Source organism: Esox lucius, chromosome 12 (assembly GCF_011004845.1).
Source record: "Esox lucius isolate fEsoLuc1 chromosome 12, fEsoLuc1.pri, whole genome shotgun sequence".
Lineage (NCBI taxonomy): Eukaryota > Metazoa > Chordata > Actinopteri > Esociformes > Esocidae > Esox > Esox lucius.
Window position 1 is genome coordinate 15320607 of NC_047580.1, and position 24609 is coordinate 15345215.

General features: G+C 40.0%; 1 protein-coding gene across 2 annotated transcripts; it reads right to left on the bottom strand.

Moving 5' to 3' along the window:
• Positions 1 to 3108: 3108 nt before the first annotated feature.
• On the bottom strand, positions 3109 to 16428 carry tbc1d25 (TBC1 domain family, member 25). Of its 2 annotated transcripts, XM_020051971.2 has the most exons (8): positions 16242 to 16428; positions 8405 to 8580; positions 7873 to 7982; positions 7295 to 7449; positions 6915 to 7039; positions 6552 to 6743; positions 5888 to 6163; positions 3109 to 5163 (listed from the first exon to the last, which is right to left on the bottom strand). In XM_020051971.2, the coding sequence occupies exons 3-8, from the start codon at positions 7968 to 7970 to the stop codon at positions 3424 to 3426; spliced, it is 2586 nt and encodes an 861-aa protein (XP_019907530.2). In that variant the 5' UTR covers positions 7971 to 7982; positions 8405 to 8580; positions 16242 to 16428; the 3' UTR covers positions 3109 to 3423. The 2 variants fall into 2 exon arrangements, with proteins under 2 accessions (XP_019907530.2, XP_010873951.2); XM_010875649.3 differs by lacking the exon at positions 8405 to 8580.
• Between the last annotated feature and the right edge of the window lie 8181 nt (positions 16429 to 24609).

Below are 24609 nucleotides of genomic sequence, written 5' to 3' on the forward strand. Positions count from 1 at the left end.
CCTGAATGTATGCTTGTCCTAAAAATTTTAAAGCAGATAAACTTTCCAATCTCATTAAAAGTTTTAAAGAAACAAATCAGATTTAATTAGTAAGTTACGGTTTACAGGCAACCACAGGAAAACCTGTTATTCCAGCATATTCTTTTCCTTCACATGGTAATATTACATAGGCAGAGATTGGTAACTTGTTTTTCTAATTTGGAACACAGAAACTATAGGCCTGACAGCTCTACAGTTTTACCTGTGGTGGATGACAATTCGCATACCTTTACAAAATAAGTACGTACTGTACATCGTGATGATAAAGTACTGTTTAAATATATAGTAAGACTGTATTCCAGTATTGGTACACACTACATTGTCATTGTCTTGAAATTAGATTGACCCCTTCCTCCACAATTGTTTGTTTTAGAGACATTAATTTTTGATAAAAAAAATGTTTTCCCATCCATCCACACACAGTACCCCATCATCACAAAGGAAAAACAAATTTTTATAATTTTGGGCCAATTTATTTAAAATGAAAACCAGTAATGTACGTAAGTATTCAGACCCTTTATCCAGTACTTTGTAGAAGCGTCTTTAAGAGAAATCACAGCTTCAAGTCTTCACAGGTATATCTCTACCATCTTGGCACACCTGTATTTGCACACTTTCTCTTTTACTTCCTAGCAGATCCTCTGAATCTGTTGGATTGGATACAGATCGTCGGTCAACTGCGATTCTGCGAGTAGGGTTCACTTCCAGTCTTTGGCTGGGCCACTGAAGGACATTTCCAGTGTGCTTCGAGTCATTGTGCTGAGACATGAAGATTTGCCTGTTTGAGGTCCTGTGCCCTCCGGATCAGCTTTTGAGGTTCCCTTAATCCTGACTAGTCATCATGCTTTGGGAGAAGCATTCCCAAAGCATGATGCTCCCACCACCAGACTTCACTTTAGGGATGGTATTAGCCAGGTAATGAGCAGTACCTTGTTTTTTCAGCAGATGCCGCATTTTGCATTCCTGCCTAATAGTTCGCTTTTGGTCACATGAGACAAGAAAATCTATTTCTTCATGCTCTGAGTCCCTCAGGCATCATGTCACATGCCTTTTAATCACCAGGGGCTTCTGTCTAGCCACTCTACCATAAAGGCCTGATTGATAAGAGTGCTGCAGAAATGGTTGTCCTTCTGGTGGGGCTCCCTCATCTCTGCAAACAACTTCTGAAGCTGTCTGACTAACTTCACACAACAGCGACACTGCAGCTACGACTCTTGCCTCACCGACACAGCTACAGTAGGAACGCTGAAATTGTTACTGTATAGTTGATTAATATATTTAAATAAGTATAGTAAATGGAAAATCAAGTGAAATTCCTGTGAATAAGATATTCTATCTCCATACACTCCATTTTAATTGCTACCATGGTGTGCATATATTTTCATATTTCTCATTATTATTTACATTTAGTCCTAACAATACAGGCCAATTCCCACAAGTGCAAGGGATTACATTCACAATTGATCTTACATTCACAATTCATCTAAATGTCTTCAACACCTACAGCTATATGTACTTCATTTAAATGGAGGCATTGTGTGCCACATTGCCCTTTTCTGATATGTAGAATCTTCTTGAGACGTTTTTTTAAAACACTGGTTTTGGTAGGTCCCACAAATTCATCAAACTTACTAGCTTCACAAACGCAGTTTAATATGAGATTAATCTTTTTGATGGAGTAAATAAAGACGAGTAGGCTATCAAGCTCACACAATAAAAAACTAACAAACTGTATACTGGTCATTTTGTTTTTGAGGCTAGCTACAGTAGTGCATGGTACCTTAGCCACTGTAGTTCTGGTGGTCTTCTGAGGTAAGTCAATATGCACCATTGTCTGCTGGACCCCTGGGCCGTGCTGTTATGTCAGGACAAGCGTAGTGACACACTTAATACAAGACCTGTGGTTCCCGTAGTGTTGCCATTTCTAAATGGAGAAAACAATTAGGCACAAAAATACCCTTAAAGTATATGAGTTGAAAGAAAAAACTATTTGATATACCAATACTTACGGAGGACACTGTATATAAAAATCCTTATCATTCATGTTTGTACAGCCAAGATTAGTAAACATCTGATGTAATGTTTTAGCACAATTTACAGTAGTACCTATGTGCATAGTGTGTAACACTTGTCATTGGGCCATACCGTTTAACCACTTGAATGATCCATTGATTTATTGAACCCCTCAATAGCAAAACATTACCCAATCATATACCATTCACGTTGTAACACAGGGCTATTCAACTCTGATCCTCAATGGCCAAAATATTTTTTCTTAATTTTCTCCATATACGTGACTGATGCAGACCTGTTAACACCAGATGAGGGCAATCAGGTAGAAATGCAGAAGTGACTGTCAGGTAGAAAGTGTTTGGGCCCTCCAGGAGTGGAGTCGATTAGCCCTGTCGTATTGGTTATCTACTATCTAAAGCAAACAAAGACACTTGACAGAACAAACAACGAAACTGGCCATTAAACTACACTGATCCCCGTTCATTTCCTATAAAGCCTCTTACAAAATAGGTTTTCTTAGCCGCGCATATTCCCATAAAGCAAACTAAGCTTCATTGTTTTTTTTTTGAGGGGAGGACAATTTCGGTTCAACTGATACTTAAAATGCAACCTACTGAAAACATTTTCATAGAAAAGGAAGTGATGGTCAAGGTGATCAACAAAACCCAGTTATGAATACGTAATTTACGTATATGCAATTATGACTCATGAATATAAAAATGTAGAAAAACTCTTGAGTTGTTGTTGTGTTGACTTAATCCCTATGCTGGGATGTTTTCTTAAAAAGAGTATAGAGCATAGATCCAGTGCCCACTACTACCTCTAACTACAGGTAAAAGGGGGTAGGGATTCAACCACTAACCACACACAAACCGCCATTATGCTGAGGAGTCCAGACTAGCAAAGAGGCAGTGTTGGTCCGTAGCAGTGTGATCACACAACCACAGCTCTTTAGTGAAAAAGACACAGTTGTGACTCATCCAATATGAGTTTCTAAACAATGCCACCCGTGGCGAACACATGTATCCAGCCATGGGCAACCATTTGAAGTTAAAATTCGTTTGAAACGTTTAATTATCCCAATAATGAAAAGAGAAGGCAAATACATGGTCATCATGAAACAGTGAAGACTTGACGGAACAGTGCATAGCTAGGCAAGAGTAAGCATGGGGACTTGTTAATTGAGGAGATGGTGAGATAAGCAATACTAATAGCAAACAGGGAAAACTAGTAGTAGTAACCTTCCAGTCAAGTTTTGCATGGGTGGAGAGCTAAATGAGATGAGCAACAGTACGATAAAGGGACAAAGAAACAAAGTAGGCCACCATTAGTCATTGTACTTTAAGTGTGTTGGGGATATAGTCACATAAGTCAGGAGGGAGAGAGGGAGGCCGGTGAACTCGGGGAAGGTACGGTGTCAACCAGGTTATAGGTGGAGTTAGGGGAGGATGGCAGCGGGGATGAAAAAGGGGTAAAAAGAGGCCTTGTGGCGGAAGGCGGCGAGTGCAGAGCACCAGTGCCAGTGACAGGCGAATCCGAGCTGACCTCATCCCCTTCCTCCGAATCCCACACCTCACTCTGCAGGTAGTCCGCAAACAAGGCCTTGGCTCGCTGCAGCACCCTGCTCAGGTTGTGTCTGCGAACAAGGCGATCAAAGTGCATTGCCAGCTCGTTGTAATCGAAGCTGTTCTTTATTATGTGGTCTCGGTGCTCAAGGAGGATTGACAGGCACAGGAACAACATGAAAGGATTCCCTTTGCCAAACTCTTGAGGCGGTGGCAGGGAACAAGGTTTAATGGTGGTGTTCTCCGATTTGGTAGAATTCGGAGTGGGCATGGTGCTCGAGGCCCTGCTGCAAGGAGAGGGAAGGTTACTGGAAAAGGACTTCACCGTGCCAACGGGAAGGGAAGGAAGAGCTCTCCCGATGGACAAAATAGGCGACGAGAGCAGAGATCGAGACAGCAGCGGAGAGGAAACCAAAGACCTCCCAGTCGGGGTGGCGGGCGAGTCGGCTCCGGTTCCATTCGGGACCGAGGGAAAGGAAGAGATCCCTCTTGTGGCTTTCTCTGGTGACTCGTTAGGTAAAATGGGGGAGATGTACTTTGGGGGTGGGGTGTCTGGGGAGTCACCCCTCCAACTCAAGGGGGAGGGAGTAGAACCAGGAGAGGAACCAGGTGGAAACGGGGAGGCCGGAGAGGTCGTCTGCCCATTGGGGGAACTCCTCTCTTCAGTCTCTGGGCTAGAGGACTTGTCCTCGTCCGTTATAAGAGGCACTCTCTCCTCCGGATCTTCCTCGCTGTCTTCAGTGGCCTGCCGGACCGGTAGACCTGACACAAGCTGCAAGGAGGCTTCCAGTCCAACTGGACCCTCTGGTGGGGGCCTCTCCTCGAAATCAAAATTGTCTTCGTTACGTGCGCTGTAGTACTTGAATTCACCAAAACTCCCCTGCTCTTCAAAGGCAGCAACCGTTGCGTTGGGGTGCGCCTTCTCCTTCCCAATGTTGTGCATGTCTAAGTTCCCCTCAGCCTCTCGTCTGTCCTCCCCCTCTCCCTCCATGTCGATATTCCTTACCCCCTCTACCCCCTCTATGTTGACATTCCCCAGCCCGTCTGCCTCCTCTCTTGAAGGCCTCAACATATGTCGTCGCCGCTGCTTCTCTTTCCGTTCCCCTTCTTCATTTCCTGTGAAAGGGAGCCTCTTTTCAAAGCCACTCTCAGAGGTCACTAGGGTCTGGTCCATTTCCAGGGGTGGCCCAAGAAGCTCCACTTCCGTTTCAGGAGGGTCGGGGGGCAGGGAGCTCCACGTGACTTCCAGCATCCTCAGGGCATCCTCAAAGGCAAATTCCCGCTTGAGTTCCAGGAGCAGCCAGCGGTAACAGAAGAACAGGTCATCAGCTCCGCGGGACACCAAATAAGAGTAGAACTCGGGGTCTGAGTACTGCAGCAGCAACTTCAGATGCTGAAACTTGACGGACATGAGTTGGCCATCCGGGCGGAAATTGCCCTCCAGGCGTTTCATGATGCCGCAGAAACAAATGAATGCATGTGCCTCATTGTCCATGACAGCAAGTATCGGAGAAGCGATGTCACTCATGCCTTGGCAGTATGATACCTAAAAAGCAAAGTTGAAAATTGATTAAACACTGAACAGAATCAACAGATTTTTTCACAGCAGAACACACACGTAAATGCAGTCATGACTCTTTTTGACCTTGCTTTTCTTTGGAGGCAAGCCAACAGTGAGATGTACTGTAGGCTGTTATGCTGGTGGCATGTCATACACCAGTGTTGAACATACTGACCTCATAATGCCACAACTCTTAGAATAGGGATGGGCAACAGAAGGCCCACTGGTGCCCGTTTTATGTGACAATTTCCTTATTTTTTACTCAGTTGGCATAAACATACTTTTGAGATAAATGTAGAATGCACATTATATAATTTTAATGCATTTCTTTTTAAAGTGACAGTTATCCATCTAGCTCATGTTGGCTACCTCTGTTATCAGTTACATCAAGTTAGCCCATGTTAATAGTATTCGTATTGCCCCTTTTGATTGTGTTAGACATGCTCATGCAGATATCAAATTAATGTATTTGCTTTAAGACTAGAAATGATTCTCTTTATTTTAAGAAGAAATACGTAGAATGGCATGGAAGTTTGTATAACATTTCGGAATCTTTCAGTCTCAGGGCAAAATGTGTAGGATTGTATTAAAGTTGACCATACCTTAGTAATTCTGAATGTCGAAGATATTAAAAGAAATGCAGACATGTCTACTATAGTGCTACCCTAAGCCAACTAATCAGAAGAGAAGACAAAAGATATCTACACACCTGTGGGTGTGTAATGGCAAAGGTGGTGAGCAGGTCGGTGAGAGCAGTGAGGTGGGGGCTGTCTTCAGAGCCGGCATAATAGGAATGGGCCCGGTCGGTCCTCAAGACATCCTTCAATACGTTGCCTCTTATGAATTCCAGGTCCTCTGGACTGACCCTTGCTAACCACTCTCCCTTCAGGTGGTCATACTCCCGGGTCTTTCTTTTCATGTAGTCCATCCTCTCCTGACCAGTGAGCCCATCAGGATACACATTCAGAAGGTATCGCCACACAACCTGGCCACAGAGGAAAGAGACATATCTGAAATTAATATAAAATATTTTTGGAACACACAATAAATCTAAAACCTCAGTTTCCATAGTACAGTAAACAAACACTGTTCATCCTACCATCAAATTGATATGTTTGTACAAACCTTTTCTGGGGATTTACCTAAACTGATACTCTGTTTACACAAGGAGCCCGTGGGCCCTTCTTAATCACAAGTCAAATGCTTGCACAAATTCCTTATTGACATTATTGATGCAATGGTTAGGGGAAGTTACATGTTAGGATTCAGCCATATGTGATATGCTATGATACAATATCCTTTGGTACTGAGGGTGAAAAGTGCTTCCCTGAAGCACTTTTGTTGTTGGAATTTGTCCACGACGTTCCTGTTACCTTGCGTAGTGAAGGCTCCACCCCACCATGGTAGATGCGTAGCCTCAGTTCCTCAGGACGGGACAGCTGGCCCTGGCCATTGAGGTAACTATGGAACTCAGCATCGCTCAATGGGGGCTTGAAAGGCTTCACCTCTTCCCCGTAAGTCCAGCTCAAGGCCTGCTGTACTCTGGACAATGTTCGTCCCATCATCTGAACAGAGACAGACAGAGAGCAAACATTAAACCACAGGTGGGAAATAGAGAGAAACACTAACCTAGTGGAGTTATTGAGCATTATCAGAAGGACCTGACTCAAGGCAGCAGTGACTGGCAGGTAAAAAAGATGTCTGACAGGGTGAAGAGCGATAGCGACATCAGTAACCTGGGACAGCAGGGATTGGGTGAAAGGAAGGGCAGTAGCCGCCAAGGACCTCCTATCACCAGGAAGCTGGTCAGAACCAATCACATCTTTGGGGCTTATTATATCCCAGTCTTCCATAACAGGACCTAAAGAAAATAACAAAGTTGGAAAACAAGGCGATGGATCAATAGTACTTTATGAAGCAGAGTTCGATAAGTAAATATATAGAGCTATAAGTATAAAACTGAATAAAAGCACACATGCAAATAGAAACAAAATATTGTTCAAGTTCTAAAGATGGTGATGCCAAGGAACACAAAAAAATATTCAAATAAAAACAATTAACTGTGGTAAAATGAGGGGTCTGGTTATATGAGAGAACATTTAACAAGTCTGCTTACTGTCTTCAGATGGCTTAATGTCCACCTTGAGCTGTAGATATGGTTTAGCTGCACTGACAAACGCAGCATCTAAATCCCAGTCAGACAGAAGTGAGAGATACACTTCTACACCTCCACGGTCTCGAGAGAGGTAACTTATCCCAAAGTTACGCTTGCTAATGAGAAAAGAAGAAGACAGGTGGATTGTATCTATTATACAAAGCATACAATCAAAAGAATTCCATACATCAACCTCCATAATTTCATTCAACTGTGTTGTGGGGAGAGCTCTAAAAACAATACTTTGCAATATTGTCTGCAGAATAGCAAATGTGCATATTGGGGTGTTAAACACAGTTTATCACACCAATACATAATTATCTAAAAATACTCTTGCAGTTTTTCAAATTGCCCGCATCATGGATATAAAAATTTGAATCACGTATTCTGAGCTAATGCCAATAAAATACAAATTGTAAAGATCGGGCAAACAAGGTATTTCTGGTAAATGTATTGCCATCTGTATGCTCCTCCATTATGCTGCATACCATGCCAATCAACAGCACAGTACACACAAAGATGTCAGTGATGCTCCTCACCCATTTAACTCGAAGGCTCGGATGAGGATGTGCTGTAGCACCTCCAGTGATGTAATCTGGGGATCCACAGCAAATGAGCGAAACTCCACTGGCAGCATCCCCTCACACTTCTGACAAAGGTGAGAAATCAATCATGTAAACATTCAGGGAGATACAGTACATTGTAAGCCTATTACTGATCATATCTGCATACATTTCTTACATTTTCAGTAAAAAGCTAAGCCTGGCTTCCACTCCTAATTAATTTCAAAACTTAAACCCAGGCTACCATTCTTAACCCAGTGACATGCAGTACCAATCAAAGATTTGCACACACCAACTCATTCAAGAGGTATTCCTTTATTTTTTATTATTTTCCACATTGTAGAATAGTGAATACATCAACATTATAAAATTACACATATGGAATCATGTAGTAACCAAGGGTTTAACAAATTGAAATACATTAAATGTTTAGATTAGCCACTCTTTGCCATGATGACAGGTTTGCTCACTCTTGGCATTCTCCCAACCAGTTTCATGAGGTATTCACCTGGAATGCTTTTCCAACAGTCCCACATACTGAGTACTTGTTGGCAGCTTGTCCTTCATTCTGCAGTCCAACTCATCCCAAACCATCTCAATTGGGTTGAAGTCGAGTGACACCCCTTCACTCTCCTTGGCCAAATAGCCCTTGCACAGCCTGGAGATGTGTTTTGGGTAACTGTGCTGTTGAAAAACAAATGACAGTCCCACTAAGCGCAAACCAGATGGGATGGCGCATTGCTGCAGAATGTTGTGGTAGCCATGCTGCCAGAGTGTGCCTTGAATTCTAAATAAATCAACAACACACTTGCAAAACAACCCCACACCATCAAACATCTCCTCTTCCATGCTTCACATTGGGAACCAAACAAGCAGATATCATCTGTTCATTCACTCTGCATGTCACAAAGGCACATCGGTTCGACCCAAAAATCGAAGATCCACTTATTCTCTGCAGCAGAAATAACTGGGTCTTTCTATCATATGGCAGTCCTCATGAGACCCAGTTTCATCATAGCACTTGATGGTTTTTGAGACTTCACTCTTAGAAAGTTACAAATGTCGTGACATATTTCTGGTTGACTGACCTGTTCTTCCCATAATATGGCCTACTACAGTAATGATGGTCTTCTATATACCAACACAACCTTGTCATAATGCAACATATTGGGTCTAACGCATTAAGAAAGAAAAGTGCCACAAATGTTCTTTTAACAAGGTACATCTGTCAACTGAAATGCATTCCAGGTGGCTACCTCATGAAGTTGGTTGACACAATGCAAATTGTAAAAAGCTGTCATCAAGGGAAAGGGAGGCTACTTTGAAGAATTTACAATATGAAATGTATTCTGATTTGTTTAACACTTCTATGGTTACTACCATGATTCCATAATGGTTATTTCATAGTTTTGATGTCTTCACTATTATTCTGTAATGCAGAAAGTATTACAACTAAAGAAATACCCCTGAATGAGTAGTTGTGTGCAAACCTTTGACTGGTACAGTTTATATAAACACAGTACAGGGTTAATTGCATCCTAGCCCTATGTTTCAAATGCATTTAGGACACTATAGGCGGTCTAGACTACTTTACCCATTGATATCCCACTAAATTGTTTCTTTTGTATTACAAGCATATCTCTTATCTATATGTTTTGTTTACTATGTACGCATTTCACTTACATAGGAGTATTTAACCGGTGATGCAGAGCTACTGCAGGCGGTCCTTGGGAAGATTTAAAAACAAGAAACCAGCCAAGCCTAGTTCAACAGGCCCGCGATAAAAAGAGTTGCCACCTCGAGATTCAAACCTTGGTCGCCCGCTTGAAATGCTGTGACGTTAACCACTACACACAGAGCTGTACATTTGCTGGCTGTCAGTATAGCCTCTTGTCTATACTGACACCCGGCATCTGTATATCCTGAACAAATCCTGTTTTGCCACTGGTCGTTTTAATAGTTAATTGGCCATTTATGAATGACATTGATACAGTTACTGACTAACGTTTCTTACTAGGTTTACCTACACGACAAATAGCATCTATGTATGCTGTTTGCCACTGGCATTTTTAACAGCGTATTAGCCATTAATAAGCTTTACCGGTATCTACTAACTTACTGGAACAGTCATAAGAATTGAGCAATTGCTGAGTCTGACAATGCTATTTCGTTTCATGGCATAAGAACATATTTTTTTCTTTCATGTCAGAACAACATACTTTTTCTTTCATTCGTGGATGCCATTTATACAGTAACTATCAATAAAGGCGATGATAACTTACTTTTTCATTATATGAAAAAACAAGAGAATCGTGCAATCTAACAGAAATAATTAATAAATGTTGTTGCTCTCAATAGATTCTAACTTAGGTCTTCCACATGAGAGGCATTGTCTTTAACCACTACTTTATGGCATTACACATTTCAGCAGTCATTAGACTCAGAGGATTGTGTTGAACTGACTAACGTTTCTTATTAAGTTTACCTCCACCATAGCGTCTATGAACTGTATTGCTTTTGCCACTGGCTGTTTTAACAGCTTATTAGCCAGTAATAGGCTTACTAGTATCAATGTCAAATGTATTTAAAAAAGCACATTTAACTGTCATTGACCAAAGGGCTGTACAGGACAAAATAACAAAGTATACAAAATATATGAAATTTACAGGTAAAGCATTACGTAGATACACATAAGACACAGACAAAATAGCAGCACAGACATTTAAGGCCAACTCAGCTATGATTAGAAGCCAGAGGGAAAAGGTGGGTCTTTAGCAATGACTTAAAAGTGTGTATAGTCTGGGCATTTCAAATATGCAGTGGTAGTCTATTCCAGAGGATGGGACCACCCACCGCGAAAGCTCGATCCCCTCTAGTTTTTAGCCTGGCTTTTGGGACAACTAGAAGTAACTGGTTAGCTGACCTCAGTGCTCGGGCTGGAAAATGACAATGTAAAAGTTCAGACAGATATAAAGGGGCCAATCCATTTAAAACCTTAAAGACAGCAATCTTAAAATCAATCCTGAAACGAACAGGAAGCCAATGGATAGAGGCCAAAATTGGTGTTATGTGCTCCTGTTTTCTTATACTGCTTATAAGTCGAGTATCTACTAACTTCCTAGGAATAATCATAAGAATTTAGCAACTTCTAGCGAGACTGAATATTAATTATTTTAGGACAGCAGACACCCTTCCCATTTTGCAAAAACCTCTGAAACCCTACCTTTCAAGAGTTTCTAAAATAATATGACCAGTTTAACATGTCTAGCTAACATAGGACCTAAATGTTCAAATTCTACAACTCCCATTTACTATGAATCTTGGTAATTAATCTTTCTGCAATATTTGAAATTATCAGAAAGCATATGTTTCTAAAACAAGTGTTTAAATCAGGGGTGTCAAAATGGTTCCACGGAGGGCCGAGTGTCAGCAGGTTTTAGTTTTTTCCTATACATTGGTTCCCTCGGCCCTCCACAGAACAATTTTGACACCTCTGGTTTAAATGATCATCTAAAGAATTCTCAGTAGGAATTCTCAGTAGGAAAAACTCAACTATCCAAACTGAAGATCACTGATGTGTGACTGACTTTTTTCATTCTTTCTTTCTTCTCAGTCTTCTTGAACACATACTTTGATGTGCTTAGAAGGAAGAGCAGCTCCCTCCTCACAGAAATCCTTGTTCAGAGCTCAATCTGTTTATGACTGGGCTTCTGTTGTGTGTAGTAGCAATGTAAGTTTTCCTAACAAAAATAGAAATACTTTTGTAAAGTGATGGTCATGTTTCTTTGCCATAATATTTCATATTTTCCATGATAATTAATCCACCTAACAGGTTTATCATATCAAGAAGCTGATTAAACAGGATGATCATTACATAGGCGCACCTAGTGTTGGGGACAATAAAAGGCCATCGTAAATGTGCAGTTTTGTCACACAGTGCCATGGATTTCTCAGGTTTTGAGGTACATTATTGTGCAATCGGCAAGCTGAATGCAGGAATGTCCAAGAGCTGTTGTTGGGGAGTTTAATTTTAATTTGGTAGTATGTCCAACCGGCCTCAAACCACAGACCACATGTAACCACACCCGTTCAGGCCTTCCACATGGGGCATCTTCACCTGTGGGATGATCCGAGACCAAGGCTTGCACAACAGATGCATTTTGTGCAAACTGTCAGAAATGATCTCCTCTGCCAGCTCATCGTGCTCACCAGTGGTCTTGACCTGACTGTAGTTCAGTGTTGTATCCAAGTTTCATTGGGCAAATGCTCATCAAGGCCAAAGGCACCCTGAAGAATGCTAGCTATGAGTAACTGTAGCCAACATTATATAAATGACAAGTACTTTGTTAGCTTGATACTGTAAGTAAATTAATAGAGCCACATGCCTACACTGAAAGAATAGCAGAGACCATGTCTGTAGTTACCAAAACATGGAAAGGCACACTTTCATAAATAATAACTTGTATACTGTGTTATAAGCTGGATAAACCCAACTCTTCTGTACATGAACTTGGAAAAATTGTGGCATTGCTGATTATTATTCCAAAGTAATGTGCAGAACGATTACAAATTCCTGCCAAGTTATTAGGCTTACATTACTATAATTGCAGCATCTTGGGGAAGTATTTATACCCATTCACTTTCTCCACAAGACTTGATTCAAAATGTATAAAACATTTCTTACCATCAATCTACACACAAGATCCCATAATGAGATAACAAAAACAAGTTTTTAGAAATGTGTGGCGATTTATTTAAAATAGAAATCTGAAATATCTTATCTACATAAGTCTTCATCCCCTTTATTCAATACTGTGTGGAAGCGCCTTAAGCAGCAATCCTCGCAGTAAAGTTTTCTTGGTAATGCCTCTACTAGCTTTGCTTTCCTGGATTTGTTTCTCTCATTCTTCCCTCTAGATTTTCTCTGTCTGATTTAATGAGGAGCATCAGTGAACTGCGATCTTCAGGTCATAGGCTGTTCAATGGGGTTCAGACCAGGCTTTGGCTGGACTACTCGAGGAGATTCAGACTTGTACCGAAGACACTCCGGCATTGTCTGGGCTGCGTGCTTCAGATTGTTGACATGTTGAAAGATGTATCCCCATCTTAGTCTGAGTATATTTACACTCTGGATCAGGTTTTCTTCAAAGACCTCTCTGAATTTTGCTCTGTTGCTCTGTCCTGACCAGTCTCCCATTCCCAGCCTCTAAGAAGCATCTCCATAGCATGATCCCGCCACTACCATGCTTCACCATAGGGAAGGTATTTTGTTTACCTTAATTTAATCATGAATTACAAAAAATACCTGTTTATAAAAAACAAATACAAACCTATTTCCAAAAGAGTTGGGACACTGCATTAAATGCAAATAAAAACAGAATGCAATGATTTGCAAATCATTTATCCCTATATTAATTTGAAAAAAGTACAAAGACAACATTATCAAATGTTCAAACTGAGAAATGTTATTGTTTTTGGAAAAACATGCCCATTTTGAATTTGATGTCAGCAACACGTTTCAAAAAACTTGGGACAGAGGCGTGTTTACCAATGTGTTGTATCACCCTTTAACCATACTCTGTCAGTGTTTGGGAACAGAGAAGACCTTGCTGTAGTATTGAAAGTGAAATGTATTCACATTCTTGCTTGATATCGGACTTCAGCTGTAGTTTCATTATGTGACAAATGTTTTCAATGGGTGACAGGTCTGGACTGCAGGCAGTCTTTTACCACCGAGTCGTGCTGTTGAAATACGTGCAGGATGTGGTTTGGCGTTGTCTTGCTGAAATAAGCAAGGCATTCCCTGAAAAAGACGTTGTCTGGATGGCAGCGTATGTTGCTCCAAAACCTATATACTTTAGTCTAGAGGATGCAGCGTCCATGATCCCCAAAAATAATTTCCGATTTTGATTTGTCAGCCTACAGGACAGTTTTCCACTTCGCCTCAATCCATTTTAGATGAGCTCAGGCCCAGAGAAGGCGGTGGCGTTTCTGGATCTTGTTTATATACTGTGTTCACAGACAATGTTTTTTGGAAGTGTTGCTGAGCCCACGCAGTGATGTCCACTACAGAATCGTGTCTATTTTTAATGCAGTGCTGCCTGAGGGCCCAAAGACCATGCCCATCCCGTATTGGTTTTCAGCCTTGTCTCTTGCAGAGATGTCTCTGGATTCTCAAAATATTTTCTCCGGATTCTCTAAATCATCACTATAGATGGTGACATCCCCAAACACGTTACAATTTTATGTTGAGAAACGTTATTCGTAAATTGTTGCACTATTTGCCCACGCAGTCTTTCACAGAGTGGTGAATCCCACCCCATCCTCACTTCTGACAGGCCCGTCCTCTCTGGAATGATCTTTTAATACCCAATCATGTTACTCAGCTGTTGCCAATTGACCTAATATATTCTATGGAATATAGAGTTTAAATGATTTGCACATCATTGCATTCTGATTTAATTTACATTTTACACAGCGTCACAACTTTTTTGGAAATGGGGTTGTAGAAATAAACCATTAAGAGCTGTTTGTCACAGCATGCCTTTTACAGGGTTCATACACATTTTGACAATTCCATGACTTTTAACGAAATTTTGAAGATACATTTGTGGCATTTACATATACATAAAATTAATTATGCAAAATTCAGCAAAACAAAAAACATTATATTGTAAGTCCCACTATTGCAAAACTAAGTAATAACTGAGGAATTACACAAATAGGTTGATTCAAACATTTATCAATAGATTTTATATAGAAATAAGCTACAATAACAGCATCAATATGTAAAATTATAAATATGCATACGGTACCTTCACATATGTAACAGCAAAACATTGAGGGCCGGTTTCCCGGACAGGGATTAAACCTAGTTCTAGAGTAAAAATTACTCTCAGTGAAGAATCTCCATTGAAATAGCTTTTTAGTCTAGCACTAGGCTTAATCCCTGTCTGGGAATCCGCCCCAAAATGTACATAACGGGTATTACTATGCATGCGATGGGGGTAAAGGTCGCCTGAGCTGCCACACAGCTGATGTGTTTTGTCCCTCTCATAGAGCTTGATAACGAAGCCTCAACCATATTTGAAACATCAAACTCTTTAACATATACCTTGCATTTTTTACACCCTGGGTTTGGATCTTTGCCCATCGAATATTGTGGCATGTGTAGCCAGGTGTTGTTGAAAGAGCATTGAAGTGTGGGATCTAATTTTATGTGTATGCCTTTCTGTACGATCAATTGAATTTGCCAAAGGTGGACTCCAATCAAACTTTAGAGACATCTCAATGATGATGAAAGGACACAGGATGCCTCCGAACTGAATCTGAAATCAAGGTGAATACTTACATACCTGAGATATTTAAGTATTTAATTTTCAATAAATTGGTACACATTTCTAAATACGTGTTATAATTTGTCATTATTGGAAATTGTGTAATGGACTTCTCTCACTTATACATTAGGTATATAGCACAATAAAATGTGGAGAAAGTTAAGGAGTCTGGATACTTTCTAAAGGCCATCTGGAGTTAACTGAACATCCTTCTGACAAGGCAACATGTGAACTATGGGCAATGGTATGTCCTACCCTAATAAAATGAAGTACTGTGTTAATGAGAGCTATATAACCCAGAATACACAGTAGAGCACTGTTGCTTTTTATCACCAACACTATAAGAATGTTTTTAATTCTACAGACCTTGTCATGAGGAAAAGAAAACCTTTTTAATTTTCAGGTGACTGGTAATGGCAATATTTACTCAATGACTCACTTGTATTAAATATCCAAATAAGCTTTAAACCAACCAGCCACGTCACTGTATTTCATATGAATCACTGAGTTCATTATTTGAAATAAGATAATTACCCTTGCTGTCAAGACTCTCGTGCTCAGTTGACTAAGAAATTGGTTTCAATTTTTTTCTCCTGTGCACGACCACAACGCATCATCACAACAGCAAGTAGGGCCCCCATTATCAATAATCGAATCGTCCTAATCCGTTATTTTAGCATGATACTTAATGACTTTCAATTTCAAGTCAAAAGATCCAAGACAGGGTTACGTTATAACTGTCCACCTCATTAGATGTTAGCAACCAATGCTAAAAACAACAAAGCAATCATCTGGACAGGGGAGATGGTATTGGATGGCCATACGGTAAGCCAAACATAAAGCAGGCTAGCTACAAGCTTGATAAAAGAAAACTGGCTAAAATACATAAGCCACAGAAATGTCAATTGCTAGCTATCTCTACCTGGAAATGTGATACCTGTCAAAAAAACGACAGCTTCGGTACGTTACAGCCGCAGCAATTCCATCATTCATTATAGTATTCCTCACCTTGACTTTGACACGCACAACGCCCCTCTCCTCCTCAGTTGCCATGTTGAGGAGTCCACTGGACACACGATGGTTTTATTTAGTTATTTTTTATTTACATAGCCATTTTCAAAACGAGAAGAGGACGATTGCAGCGACTCATATTTTTTCTGTCGCCGCTTTGTCCAGACATGTACATCAGCGAGAATAAGAGCGATCTATTCTATTTCCTGTTTGTAGGAATGAGCTTTCAAAATAAAAGCACTTATCCTTTTTAAGGACTACATTTCAATTGCAATAAAACATATTTATATTGCAAGGTAATTAGAGAATAAAACAGCTACAATTAAAATAGTAACAAAAGCAGACAATAAATAATCTGAAATATAAGGAAAAATATAATTACTAATTAATAGCATGTATGTACCATGATGGCGACAGAGCATGGCCAGGCAGTGCCACTTGTATAGTACATCCAGAGTTGGGGAGTAACAGATAACAAGTAATTTTCTTACCAAAAAAACAGTAACTGTAATCCATTACGTTACTAACAAAAATATTGTAATTGGATTACAGATCATTTAGATTTTTTTTCCCATTACTTTTGGATTACTTCAATTGATAATTATGACACATTGCATGTTTGAGTTTATTATTTTGTTCACTATAGGCCTTGTTGACCCCTCTCCAAACATAGCACTGATGGTTGTGACCATAAAGCTCTATTTTGGTCTAGTCACTCCAAATTACAGTGTGCCAGATGCTGTTAGGCGTGTCAAGATGTTGTTGGGCATTTTGTAACCAGGCTTTTTTGTGGCATTGGCGCAGTAAAGGCTTCTTTCTGGCAAGTCCACCATGCAGCTCATTTTTGTTCAAGTATCGTCGTATCGTGCTCCTTGAAACAACCTCACCTTTTTCCAGAGCAGCCTGTATTTCTCCTGAGGTTGTCTGTGGGTTTTTCTTTGTATCCCAAACATTTCTTCTGGCAGTTTTGGATGAAATCTTTCTTGTTCTACCTGACCTTGGCTTGGTATCAAGAGATCCCTGAATTTTCCACTTCTTAATAAGTGATTGAACAGTACTGACTGGCATTTGCAAAGCTCTCTTTTTATATCCTTTTCCATCTTTATAATGTTCTATTAACTTGTTACGCTTGTCTTTTGACGGTTCTCTTCTGCTACCCATGGCTCAGTATCTAGCCTGCTCAGGACATCCACGTAAGACCTAAGAGCCAAAAAACTATGTGATAATAAATGGCTTCATATGATCCCTATCCTTAAATAAAATAGAGTTTTTTTTGCAGTATATGACTTTTTTTCAGTCATATTTTCAAAATCAATGCCTAAATTTCACAATTTCTGCCAGAGTATGCAAACTTATGAGCACAACTGTATTACCTCATCATAAAATTGCAGCATTGCACCAGGACACTAGAGGACACTGCTGGTCAGGATCTAGCTATTCACAAGGCTCAAACATGCACCTGCATCCATCAGTTATTTCTGTCTGTTGCCATTTATATTTACATTTGTTATCTTATCTTCTAATAACCTGTCATTCTGAAAACATTCTGGGATTAGTAATAACAGAATTCAGTCCTAAGCTTAATTTGCTCACATAATAACGAAACTATAAATATACAATTCAGCAATGGAACCAGCCACTTAACAACATGAAAACATATTATGGAGAAATAAAGTAGGAGACTAACTACAGATTCTAATTCATCAATTTGCACAGGAAAACATTGAACCTTGAGAAAGTGACGATTTAAAGTTTTATTTATAGCTAGAGCATTGGGCCTCATTCACCAATATTTTCATTCGTTTTTTCTTAAATTTGTTCTTGAGAAAGGTCCTAACAAATGTCTGTCAGATTCATGACATGTTCTTAAACTACAGAATTGTTCGCACCTATGTTCTTATAATGATGAATTCCATTGTCCTCGTAAATTGAAAGCATGTGCCAGTTGTTCCTAATTAGCATTGGTAAATGCCCCGCCAAACCCCATAGAAGGGCATGATGCAGCAGTTCTGAATCTCTGAATCTCAAATTGCATACTTGCATACTATATAGTATGCCAGATTAGTATGCGAGAAGATGTATGTTCCAAGTATGTTCCAAACCATAGTACGCTGAAAATAGTTTGCCAAAAGTTTCCAGGTGGTCTCCAATTTCTGGTGTATTTTTGAAGTATGCATCCGTGCATGCTTTTTGGGGTAAAATAGACCACAACCCCTTGTACAGTAGAGGTGTTTCTACAATTCTTTCTGTCACAATTAGGACAACAAAGGATGTAAACCAAACAGAACAGGTTACGTTCAGGGACAACAGTAAAAACTAAACGGAACAAAACAGAACCTCTCACACTTTCGTCTTTTCACTTGACCAAATAGTCAGTCATCATAACCTACACTGAACAAAATTATAAAAGCAACACTTTTGTTTTTGCCCCCATTTATCAAGACTTTCTCTATATACACAAAAGACCTATTTCTCTCAAATATTGTTCACAAATAAAAAATTATCTAATGCTGAGATGCAATCAATGACAAAGTAGTATAAAACTGTAGAATTGAAAAAAATGCAATAACTTATAATTTGGCACAAACATGCATGTCAGCACTCAAGTGTGCTTAAGTGTGCTCTTGAGTGTGTATAGATTCTGTTCTTACCATAGAACAAATCCCAAATAAGAAAACATTGGTGAATGTCAGAATCTTCGTGGAAACTGCTTAAGTGGGTTTTAACAAGGACTTTCTTCTTCAGAATGGTTGGTGAATGAGGCCCATTGATATCACAGCAAGTAACAATAACAAATGAATGTGCCTAAAGCATCTGAAATTTACTTTTACAATGCAGGAGCCAAAACTTCAATAGAACATGCACTTTCATTACTATTGTAGCAAGAGCTACAGATGATTGCACTTCTTGAGTCCAGGAACAGTCATTAGCTAGAAATTTCCTATGTAGACAGTTTATCAAGCAATTTTCTAGACTGATGTCTAGACTGACTGAATCTTTACATTTACACCAACGTATATATTAAGATCTGTCAGCACAAGAGGAAGGCCTCCGGTCAATTACTCAAGTAGACTATAACACCGCCTTAAGTAGACAGGAAAAGAATGATTCGACCTTCTTTTCAGTGTTCACCATCTTAGGTGCAGAGTAAAGCACACACATTATCTTAGTAATTTGTGTACACCCAACATAAATGTGTTGGGTTTAAGCCAATGTTTTATTATTATGTTTGACAGGCAGTCACCTTGTCCAGTTATTCAACCACTTGGCATCGTATACACATTGGTCACAAGGTCACGGCTGTGTGTAAACAAACACTCTCAACCCAGCTAAACAGAAACCTTACCACAACTGTAGAGAATATCCCTTCAAGAGTTAGTTCAAGAAAAAATCTTGGCTGAGGATTCAGGGTCTTTTTTGAAACATTATTTTCCTTAAGTTATGAACAAACATGCCCATCTCAAGAAAGTCTATAGCAAAAACTATTATAGCCCCTGGTTCAGTTTTAAACTGTCTGAGCTGGTCCACCATAAACACCTGCTTTGGTGCATAACGTTGGCTACTCAGGCAATTAGGAAATTAAAGGTAGATTTTTACAAGAACCAGTGGTTCTGGTCCTAAAAAATTATAGAATACAGTAAAATCCATGGGAAATATATCTACTGACAATCTGCCCAGACTACTACTACTGCCCATACTGGTCCTTCTACTCTCTACAGAGCTCCCCCTCTGGATACCGCCCCATTTCCCCTTTAGGCCTTTACAAGTAAATTAGGTGCAGAAGGAGTTGCTAAAATTGTACCCATACAAGTCTGCTGGTATGGATGATATAAACACTTATCTTTTTAGGCTGTCTGCCAAATAAAATCTCTGCCACTACCACCTGCCTTTTAAACCTCTTGCTACAGTCAGCAGTTATTCTACAATTCTGCCATGCCTTTCTAAAGTTTTTGGGTGACTTGTCGATAGACAGCTCTCCCATCATCTGGAGTCCCATAGTGTTCACTCAGTGGTTAAGTCAGGCTCCAGAGCTGGCCATGGCTTTTTCTCAGCTTCTTTAGACAAAAAGCAGTACTGTGCCATTGTTTTTCCACTTATTTTCTCAAGATCCTCTCAAGCCCTGTCAGGTTGGATATGGAATGTCACTGCGCAGCAATTTTAAGGTCCCTTCAGAGAGGTTTGTTCAGGTTCCAGTCTGGGTCCTTGGCTCAAGGACACTCTCAGACTTGTCCCAAAGCCACTCCTGGGTAAATGTCTTCTTGTAAGGTGAACTTTCTTCCCAGTTTGAGGTCTTGATGAGCAGTACCTGGTTTCCTCCAGACAAAAGATTTCAGTCTTGGATTCATCAGACCAGAAAATCTTGTTTGTCATGGTCTGAGGGTCCTTTAGGTGCCTTTCTGGGAAGGGCTTTTCCAAGCAGGCAGTTATGTACCTTTTACTGAGGGGTGGCTTCTGCCTGGCCACTATACCATCAAGGCCTGATTGGTGGAGTGCTGTAGAGACCATCTCCACACAGAAACTGTGGAGTCTCCTCCCTGACCAAGGCCCTGCTCCACCGAATGCTCAGTTTGGACAGGCGGTCACCTCTAGACTGAGTGTTGGTGGTCACACATATAACATTTTTAACTTCTATGTCTGACATGCTTATTTGTGTAGTAATTTTGTCCCAGGGTGATCTACTACATTAAATACTACATCACTGGGTCTCTGTCAAGTTGGTCAGGAAGTATGACTGTAAAAAGTCGAAAAGGAAGGTTTTGAGTGAGGAACAGAAGCGTTCAATTTGCAGTGGTCTCTTAATTTTAACCCTTCTGTTCCTCACTCAAAACCTTCCAAAAACTTTAACATGCAGGATAAGCTGAACGATGTTCCATTTGAGGTTGGATTGGAACGATTCTAGGGTGAAGCCCTGCAGAATTGCTTGATATCAGTATACATTCACTTTTGTGTTTCAAAGAGTATGAATACGCTGAAAGCAAAGAGGTTTGAAAATGAAATATACTGATTTGAAATGCCATCTTGTCATCAACATTGTAATCAGTGATATTACTGAATGTTATGCAAGTGATTGGAAGGCAAGTAATGAGACAACAAACTGTGAGGTGAGGGAGTTATTTCTTCCAATGAACAGGAACTCCACGTGTATGCTCAAAGTGATTACTACTATCACTTAAACAAAGTCTTGCAAAATGGACATGTGAGTTCTTAGTTAAACATAAGACTGTCAATGTCTTCCTGAAGATACTAAAGGAATGTGTCTATACAGAGCTTCCTGTTACAGCAAGGACCCCGCTTGGCAACAAAGGTGTGATGAGTTTAAAGATTAAGTGCGGAAGCCAGAAATACACGTAGAGTTCTTACATCATGCATCTAGAGAACTATCCTAAAACAGGTGTGAGTGGACCAAAAACCTTAGAACTGTCCCACTGTTTTCATTTATTTGTTTGCCTTGTATGTGTGCTATTCATTTATCCCCAATCACCATATTTTTAAAACCTAAAGTCATTACTTTCTTTAGAGCTCTATTCTTGTGCTTAAAGATATAATAATGTCTTGAAATGGGAAAGCAAAGTGATCCATGGAATCCTAAAATGCATCACATTTTAAATTGTTATCTGGATAATATTGTTTTAAGGATTTTACATCTCACAAGACTGGGTCCATATGAAATGGATTATGTTCCCAGACACAACTGGACTTAATCGGAAAAACGACCAATCTTTCAGAGCTTTTTCAATATCAATCAAAGGATAGAATTTTCTCTGCAATCTTCCCATGTTCCAAATGACTACATGCACCAATGCTGCTTGGGTATCAGGAAGCTCATTTTCATGTGGATGAGTTATAAATCTCCGGGAAGGATGTCACTTCAGCAAATCAGTTAAATCAGCAAAAGACTAGCTGATCGTAAAGCTGTCAATCGCAACTACTTTCGCACACAAGTCCAGTGAATTGGTTCAGATAGATTGCTGGAAAGCAACTGCTGAGGCACTTTCCTTTGTACAAAGGAATGGCTGTGCTTCATGATATACTGCCAGATGACCAGTAAATTCAACATTCCTCCATGCATCCTGATTTGCCCTAAAATTGCCTGCAAGTACAATGCCTTTTCAAGAAACCTACTTCTTTACTTTATAGTGGAATGTATTAAGTTATATTTAAAGGAGCTTGCAGTGTATTATATTAGAACATCTTCCACACTGATTATGATGCAGAGATTTTTGGTTCCATTAATCTCAGTTGGGTAGTGGCCAGAAACAACAGCAGTCTTTTGACAGAAACTAGATCAACAACACAACCATCTCAACTTGGACAGGGAAGACCAGGTGGGCTGTGGAATGCTACAGCAGCAGTCATCAGGCATTATTTAAATAATCAAATCAACCAGGTGGACTTTGGACACTTTGAGTCTTCAGGCCAAGTAGTCCTGAGGTGTGTCCTTAGGGAGCTTGTCAAACTTCAGATCTAACAGGACAACGGCATACATTTTTACATTTTAGTAATTTAGCAGGCACTTTTTCCAGAGCAACTTACAGTTAGCAAATTCATGTTAATATTGTTAGGTTGGACAACCGAACGATCCATGCGCAAGATAAACAACACCAGACACCACCTAAGATAAATGACACAAAACGAAACCAGACGATCCATACCTACCTAGGATAAATGACACCAGACAATCCATTCCTACCTAGGATAAACGACACCAGATGATCCATTCCTACCTAGGATAAACGACACCAGACAATCCATACCTACCTAGGATAAACGACACCAGACAATCCATACCTACCAAGGATAAACGACACCAGATGATCCATTCCTACCTAGGATAAACAACACCAGACGATCCATACCTACCTAGGATAAACAACACCAGACAATCCATTCCTACCTAGGATAAACGACAAGAGGGCAGGACCGACTGACCACAGACCCTAGCAAATATTGTCAATACTGGAGTTTAATACGGGGGAGGGGGGTTTAGGGGCACTGTCCAAAGACAAACAGAAATAGGGCCAATCCACCCATTTTGCCAAACTTAGCCTAACACCAACAACCACCTTGAGACAGAACAAAGTATAGCCCACAAGACCCCATGAGATGCAAAGCCAGATTTGACAAAAAGCCAGAGATTGTGATTCACCCTCCTGAGGAAAATTTTAAAGACAACGTGCTCTTACAGAGGCTAGCTAACACAAGCAAGCAAGCCCCTGTAAGAGCACTTCTGAGAGAGAATGCCAGTAAAGAGAGGGGAGCACCGCAGGAAGAAACAGAAAAGGTTGTTTGTCAATCTAGTGCCTTGCCGTTCACCATCATGCCACTGGGTCAGACTACATTCATTCCCACTAAATAAAGAGTCTGGGTCTCATGCAGGTCAGCAAATCTTTCAACAAAGATTGAGCTCTATGAGCAAAAGCCCAGCCTCCAGCTAGAAATTCTATAAACAGTAAGGAGGCCTGTGTCTTTTTGCAGAAGTGTATATATAGGTTTTCATTGCAGGACCCATTCAGAGAAAAACATAGGAGCAAATCCCTGTAATGTTTTGTAGGCTAGCAGTAAAACTTTGAAATCAGTCCTAGCCTTAACAACAAGTACATGTACAGAAGCTAGCACTGGAGCAAAATAATAATTTAGTTTCTAACTGTTTTTTTCGAAGAAAGATCAGGGTTCAGAGTAACCGCTTCTCACATTAATTCATTTTCATTTCTTGGGAACTATAACTAACATCTCTGTTTTATCACAGATTGAACTATAACATCAACTTGCATATGTTTTCTCCATGTTTCACTGATCAGCTATGAGATGTTTACATTGAACATTATGATATCAGTAAAAGTCAGTATCTATAGTAAAAACAGAAACTATCCCAAACGGAACCTTGAGGAACATCAAAACTTACCATTGATTTGTCACAGGACAGACCACCCACAGACTCATTATATTTTAGAAGATAGGATCTAAACCAGGAAAAAAACGTAGAATAGAATACCAATCTCTGAAAAATAATGTGATGATCAATGGTGTGGAAGAGGCACTAAAGTCAAAAAGTGTGAGGACAGCCTGCGGAAAGATAACAAAGTTAACAATACCACTACAACAACTTACAGTATTACTACATGGTTGTGTAGACACGGTTTCTTCCTTTTCGGTACACTGATAACCCTTGTCAGATAATTGTTAATGAAGCTGTGCTATGTTTACCTTTAGATAATAGTTTTGTCCATTTCTGTACATAGTTAACCATTTTCTGATAATTGTGAATGTAAATTTGCTATATTTACCTTTAGGTGATTGGATCAACTTACATGCACGTGATGTATCATCCAACCAAAGTGGCGCTACAGGCATGCTAGGAGCATGA

Excerpts from the sequence above, each read along its gene's own strand:
- tbc1d25 (XM_010875649.3), bottom strand. The coding sequence starts at position 16,286 with ATGGCAACTGAGGAGGAGAGGGGCGTTGTGCGTGTCAAAGTCAAG. Across the intron at positions 7,040-7,294 it reads CATTAAGCCATCTGAAGACA|GTCCTGTTATGGAAGACTGG; the intron begins GTAAGCAGACTT and ends TATTTTCTTTAG. Across the intron at positions 5,164-5,887 it reads TTGCCATTACACACCCACAG|GTATCATACTGCCAAGGCAT; the intron begins GTGTGTAGATAT and ends TTTGCTTTTTAG.